General features: G+C 37.0%; 1 protein-coding gene across 5 annotated transcripts; it reads left to right on the top strand.

The window, feature by feature from the left end:
- The first annotated feature begins 1424 nt into the window (after positions 1–1424).
- On the top strand, positions 1425–5441 carry LOC113289053. 5 transcript variants are annotated; one of them, XM_026538215.1, is made up of 10 exons: positions 1425–2335; positions 2487–2555; positions 2747–2847; positions 3035–3126; positions 3210–3287; positions 3408–3580; positions 4021–4120; positions 4201–4278; positions 4550–4956; positions 5181–5441. In XM_026538215.1, exons 3-9 carry the CDS (start codon positions 2832–2834, stop codon positions 4940–4942), a joined length of 930 nt encoding a protein of 309 aa, XP_026394000.1. In that variant the 5' UTR covers positions 1425–2335; positions 2487–2555; positions 2747–2831; the 3' UTR covers positions 4943–4956; positions 5181–5441. The 5 variants fall into 5 exon arrangements, with proteins under 5 accessions (XP_026394000.1, XP_026393997.1, XP_026393998.1 ...); XM_026538212.1 differs by lacking the exon at positions 2747–2847 and having other exon boundaries at positions 1425–1836; positions 2247–2335; XM_026538213.1 differs by lacking the exon at positions 2747–2847 and having other exon boundaries at positions 1425–1836; positions 2286–2335.
- The last annotated feature ends 1659 nt before the right edge of the window (positions 5442–7100 follow it).

Genomic DNA, 7100 nt, shown 5'->3' on the forward strand with positions numbered 1-7100 from the left:
GTAACAAGTTAGTACTAACTAATTTTATGTGAGCCGGAGTTACAAAGATACTTACTCGTTTTTCATACGTCCACCAAGGAAAAGCGTTCCTCATCTTCAAGTTTGTCAATCTCCTTATCGAGCGCCTTCTTTCTCATCTTAATGTCATTGGTTGATCTTCGAATTCGATTACCATCTAACGCCTCAAATACCATTAAAATACGGTTCCATACTTTCTCTTTAGATTCCGATTTGTGGATATTTTGAACACGATCATGAGTAGTTACCACAACGTACGCTCTATAAATAACACAATCTTTTTCTTCGGCAAAAACAATATCCATGTTTTTGTTTTCAAAATTAGAACTGAAGAGGAAAGAGTTTGGTGCAAATAGGTTGATAGATATGAGTTTCTTTATATAGGTTTATGGACCAACGACTCTTTTTCTTTTTTTCAAAAAACTCCAACGGCTATTTCATCAATTAGGTTTAAGCTGCTATCAATGACTATTTTGACAAAGGTTGAATCTGGGGCTACTTATAATCGGTAGGTTTATAAGTTATATTATATACCGTTTATGGCAACTTTTAAAATTCATCAAATGAAGGATTTAAGCAAAATATGATTTTGGGGTAACCCATAATCGGGAGGTTTTGAAACACATTTAACTTCCGATTATGGATACATCCAAACACAAACCAAATGGTTATGGTTGGCTCTGTACCCTCAAAACCTATGAAATTTGGCCAAGGTTGAATCTGGGGCCACTTATAATCGGTAGGTTTACAAGTTATATTATTTACCGATTGTCGCAAACTTCAAACTTCAAAATTCATCAAATGAAGGATTTAAGCAAAATCTCATTTTGGGGCAACCCATAATCGGAACGTCAGTTAAATACATTAACTACCGAAACTAAAGACTCTGAGTTCAAAATGCACATAATCACAGATCAAAAAAACACTAAACCTCCGACTAACATATTCGGGAGGTATTGTTATGACAATTTCTACCGATTATAATTTTGTCTACGATTATAAAATGACATATTAGCCGAAACATCCACACATTAGTCGATAACTTTTTAGTCTATATATACTGCCGATTGAGGTGTCGGCTACCGATTATACAAGGACATATTAGACATTTCGAAAAATAGAAGATAAAAGGTAGTTTAGATTTACGTTTGAGTGACTTTTTTTGTCTTTTTGTGTCGTCCCCAATATTTTTGGGGTCGCCACTAAAAATGCCTGGTTGTGTAGAGGTTTTTATGTTTTGTGTCGGTCCCTTTGCTTCCTTGGTAAATATCGGACGGCCAAGTGTATAAACAACTAATAACACGTGTAGGGTGAGAGATCGCTTAACATCAAAACCACGTGTTTGAATGAATCCTACAACTCTCTAGAGGGAGGCGGCTTTTAGTTTCCTTGTCATTTTTCACACACACAAAAAAAATCTCGTCTCAAACCCTGGTTTTGAAATCGCAACGATCCATGTATTAAAAAAACTTGCAGCTGTTTTGAGTGATAGAGGATCCAGAAATCACTGAGGCTTCACTAGCACCGGCAGGAACAGCGGGAGTAGTTAAAGTAACAATGAAGATGGATGATGGTGGTGGGATGCGTAACAAGAATTCGAAGAAGAGAGGAGGAGGAGAAACCATGGAGGATTCACTAGCAGTAAAAGTAACACTGAAGATGGATGGTGGTAGTGGTGGTGAGATCTGTAACAACGCTGATTTGAAGAAGAAGAGGAGGAAGAAGAAAGAATAACACTGATGGTCCAGAAGTAATGATGTATCTGAGGAGATGTGTAACAACTAACAACACGAAATTGAAGATGAAGAAAATAAATAGGTATTTTCAGTTTCCCTTTATGATTTTTCATTACTAATTTAGGTTAGGTTTTGATATTTCAGTTGTGACTTTCTGGTTTGGGGGTCAAACATTTTGACCTGAGTCAAGTACACCCAATGTAAGTCGAGTACCCCTTAGCGGCTATTTTAGATGTATAAAACCCCCTGAAGAAATATTTTCATATAACGATTTCCATTACTGCTTACTTCCTTCACCTCAACCGTGAACTCATCATCATCATCATAATAATAATGGAAGTTGTTATCATCATCATCATCATCATCATATTTTCATATTATAGTAATGCTTACTTCCTTCTTCTGATTCCTTCTTAAAAAAATTGGTTTCTTGATTCTTCAATTGGGAAGTACAAAACCCTCCCTTATAATGCATTTTTTTTTTGAATTCATGTTCCTTCTCTTCTTTGCCGAAACAACTTCTCCCGGAAGTAGTGAAGTGACACAAGAAACACCTTTCTTCTACATTCCTCCTGGTCCTGGTAATGAATTTCTGTCCTTTACTTTGTCTTTCATCTATTGTTTTCCAACTCAACCCTTTGTTAAACACTGATCTTGAAGCATTTTATTACTTTCTCTTCTTTCTCATTGCAGTAGTTGTAACAAGACTATGTGGTTGGTTGATATTTGCAGAAACAACTTTTCCTGGAAGTAGTGAAGTAACACAAGAAACATCTCTCATCTTCATCCCTCTTGGTCCTGGTAATGAATTTATTTCCTATCCTTTACTTTGTCTTTCATTTCTTGTTATCATGCTTTACAATTATTCAATTGGGAAGTTGAAAACCTCCCTTGTAATTATGTTAATTTTCTTTTTCAATTCATGTTTCTTTGTTAAAAACACTTTTCTTGAAGTATTTTATTACATTTTCTTCTTTCTCATTGCAATATAGTTATAACAAGAATTGATGGTTGATATCTGCAAAAAAAACTTCCCCTGGAAGTAGTAAAGAGACACAAGAAATATATCTCTTCTTCATGCCTTCTGGTTCTGGTAATGAACCTTTATTTTGTCTTTCATCTCTTGTTTCCTACTTAACCCTAAAGTTACATAATTTTTTGTGATATACTACTTCTGAAATCTGGATAATATATGCAAAGTTAATGTTTATTACACTACCATTCCCACCCCTATAGACTTCCATCTTATTGATATCCTTTTGTGATACACTACATTATAGAAACAATGTGGACATTGCGAAAAGTCAATGGTGATTACGTGTCTCGCCGTCCTGAAGGCAATTTTCTTGTTACCGTTTCATGGGATTATCAGGTTTGTCATGAAAAACCACTTAAAATCTATTTGGGGTTTGTTTACAATGAATTTATAAAATGTGTTGTTTAAAATTTTTGCAGATTTGCTTTTGGGAAATAAAGAAACCAGAAATAAGTACTGGGAATGTGCCAGAAGAAGCAACTATTTGTTGCCAACCAGTTACGATGCTTCAGCACTTTGTAGTTTTATTATAGTTTTTTGTGATTTTTGTTGGTTTGAAATGTGTTTGCGCTTAATGTGTTGAATGCTTGCGTGTTCTTTTTCTTATACTTGTGTAGATTTCGGATTCCTCTTGCACCATTGATGCAACTACCATTTTCACTGGTGGTGAAGTTATGATATGGGTACTAATGTCAGGATGTCAGCCTGTGCTGGGTGGAGCAGTTAATGAAGCTGCATGGCTACCTGGGATGAGCCTTCTGGCTACAGCAAACGAGGATTATTCTCTGAGGTAAGGATCGATTAAGTTGGGCATGTTTTACTGTTTTTGTAACTGAATATTAATATTCATATTGAAAGGTTCTTCTTTTATGGGGCATGATGATCAAGATGATATGAGTAATTCAACCATTCATGGCTAGTATTTTAAATAGCTCTTCGGTAGAATAGGCAGTATTAGTTTGCCGTATGCTTAGTCAGGTTAATTGTTCTTTTTATTATGTTTAGAATTCTTACTTTCCTTTTACTATATTTTCAACTTCTTAATATATATATATATTATATTTTGCAAAGCTCGCTTTCGCTCTACACTTTTTCCCTTCCTTACTCTTTGATGTGAGAGTGCTTCGCTCCAAGATTTCACTTTTTAAAACCTTGACTATTAGTGCACTCCCTAGTTGCAGTCTAGTTTTTTCAAAATCTGGATAACATGTTTTCGCTTCATTGATATAGGCAGCAAGCGCCGGTCCATTCGCAACAGCTCCAAAATGGACATTACTCACTATGCGTCAGATATCCATGGATGGCTGTTGGGACCACACAACCTCCTCAGGTAATCTTATCTACCCTTTTTTTTTTCTTTTTGGTTCGATTTTGCTATTGAAACCAACAGGAGTTATGGTGTGATTGCAGGTTCATCACACATTTGCAACAGATGGATTAGATGGTGCCTTCCGTTTATCGGACAAGGACAGCAAACAAAGTTTGAAGGTTTGTCTGAACCGTCTCTCTAGTTTTTTCTTTTTATTAGCCTGATAGCTTAAAATTGTTCAAGTCTTTCACTGTGACTGTAGTTTTTCTTGTTAGTTTACATGACTTGTATGGATTCATCTTTTAATTTTAGATATGAGAAGGGAATAAGTAAATCCTGCCGTTATCGTTTTCCAATTGGTTGCATTTCACCTTCCGTTTAGAAATAAGTTTCATGCATCTTAAGTTCCTTCACAATTTTGGCTTATAAACTCTATATATACTTCTCCAGGCCATGCCAGCGTTCTCTACTCATCCTATAGAGGTGTGGGCTGTGAGAGTGCTCCACGTGAATCCAGCCGTGATTCCCCTAGAGAATCCATTTTGGAGGTGTAGGGGATGTCATCGTGTAGTTGTCCCTAAAAAACGTGCCTTTCTGAATGTATCAACAGTGAAATATGGGGTTAATGAACATGGTCCAGGCTCCCTCCTCATTGTATTGGATATGGCAGTAATCAACAGTAACGTGACAAGTAGAGGTGGTGCTGGTGCTTCTCCTGTTGGAGTTTTTCTAGAGACTGCGTTAGAGTGTGACTGCCCCTCGAGGCCTTGCCTTGGGTTTGAGAGGCTATACATCCTCAACCCGTCAATACGAGCTTATTTGTTCATCAACATGCTTGAGTAGGCACAGCGCTGCAGGTTCGTTATTTTTTCTTATGGTTAAGATAGTGAGGTTTTATTCGAATAAGTTCCAATCATACTTAACTGTCTTCTTTAATCCCTGGATCTTGCTCTCTTCTTGGTGTTTTTCCCACTGATAGATTATTTCAATTTGGTGTGGCTAACTGTAGTAGGTGAGTTAGAACTTCGGGATTTCATTTTCAGATTTTAACTTCATTTTATATTTTCCCTTTTTCATGCAGAATTCAGATGGGAGGGTGAGATCAAGGAACTCCAGAATTAACAGATTTGATCCCTGATAAAGTAGTAGCAGAAAAATGCAACAAGCAAAAATAATTAGGAACAATAATTTACAAGTATGAACCTTAATTAGCATGTAAGGTGCTCATTTGCATCGAAACTGTTCAACTTCTTATCAGTTAAATGGTGTTCTTTTTCCGCGACCTCTTATTAATTAGCGAGCCGAGCTTGTTTGTTTAGTTTGCTCGCCTTTCTCTGAGTAATAAGGTTTGATATCTTGTTTGTTTAGTTTGGTTGTCTTTCTCCGAGTAATGCCCTAAGGTTTGATATCTGGGGTCAAAAAATGAGTAAAGAGCCGTACCAAGGTGAGTACACTACAGGGATGTGGCAAAAGCCCATGGCTTTTATTCCACGATTCTGACCGACTTTCCCCTCACTTAACTTTCCGCTTAAATTAAGTGGTGTTCTTTTCCGCATCCACCGTCTCTTTTTATCTACAAATAAAACATAAACTGCCCCTTGTTATTGAACCAAAATACTCCCTCCTCTCGTCCCTTGTTACTATAAATAAAACTGTCCCCTGTTATTATAAATAAAACAGAAACCAAAGTACTCCTTCCTCTCTTTTCAGAATCTTCTCTCTTTTAATAAGTCACTGAGGTTACAGTTTCTTCTCCTCTTTTTCTTGTTATCTAGTTTGACCGAGCTACTCCGGACCGATCCCTCACTGACTCGGAGAGTTACTCCTTAACTCGGCTCGGCCGATACATATCCCCTCGCTTGTAGCCCATCATTTTATCACTCGAACAAGGTTATATCGCAGGTTAATGCGCAGGAGGGACCGTCTCCATCATGAGGTAACGTTTAGTGCTGAACTCCAAGCCAAGTTTATATCTTTACTCAAAAGTGCCTGCGTAAAAGAAAAAAAAATCTAAACAACTGGCTGAAAATAGCTTAACAACCATTGATAAATAAGAATAGATGTAATGTCCTCTATACATGAAGTTTATTATGTTAAGCATTTAAAAGGAATACGGGAACTCGGTAGTTTACATGTAACAGTTTTTTACTTTCAGCAGCAATTAGAAATGAAGTAGTAAGATAACACAAACTATCTGCAGGGGTCCGAAGTACAAAGAAATAGCTCATGCAGTACTGAATTACGAGGTGATGAAGATAGAGTAAATGTTAGAAGAATAGAAAGAAAACGAAGATCAGAATAAACGAAGAAATAACTTATACGCTCACAGAGTAAGTAGCTTATACGCTCAGTATTCTACTTCTCCAGGAGATGCCAGCGCTTTGTACTCATCCTATAGAGGTCTGGGCTGTGAGATTGCTTTATGTGAATCTAGCCGTGATTCCCCCATACGATCCATTCTGGAGGTGTAGGGGATGTCATCGTGTGATTATCCCAAGAAACCATGCGTTTCTGAAGTTATCAACAGTCGAACATGGAAGTATTGAACATGGTCCAGTAGCCCTCCTCATTGTATTTGATATGGCTGTAATTAGCTGTTATGTTACAAGTAGAGGTGGTGCTAGTGTGTCAAGTACCAAGTGTTATTGACAAGACTAACTGATAGAACTAGTAACAGAGAAGGACGATAGATTTGGTAACCTCCACACTCAATGAGCGCAGCCTCAATTTAGTTTTTCATTCATGACCAAAACAAATCTCAATATAACTCTCTTAAATACTGAAGGGGAAACCCTAATCAAAAACCCTACCTAATAATGAACCAACACGTGTAGTTTGCGTACACGTTGGTTTACAAAGTAAAAACAACAGTAGAGAAATAGTAATAAATTTTAACGGCTCACTAATGATTGTCAGATCATTACACTCGTTGTCATGTTAAGGGCAGCTGAAGGGCCATAACAAATACCCTCCTCTTCAGAAAATCTTTGTCCTCAAAGAT

The sequence above is a fragment of the Papaver somniferum genome, chromosome 6 (genome assembly GCF_003573695.1).
Source record: "Papaver somniferum cultivar HN1 chromosome 6, ASM357369v1, whole genome shotgun sequence".
NCBI classification, from domain to species: Eukaryota; Viridiplantae; Streptophyta; class Magnoliopsida; order Ranunculales; family Papaveraceae; genus Papaver; species Papaver somniferum.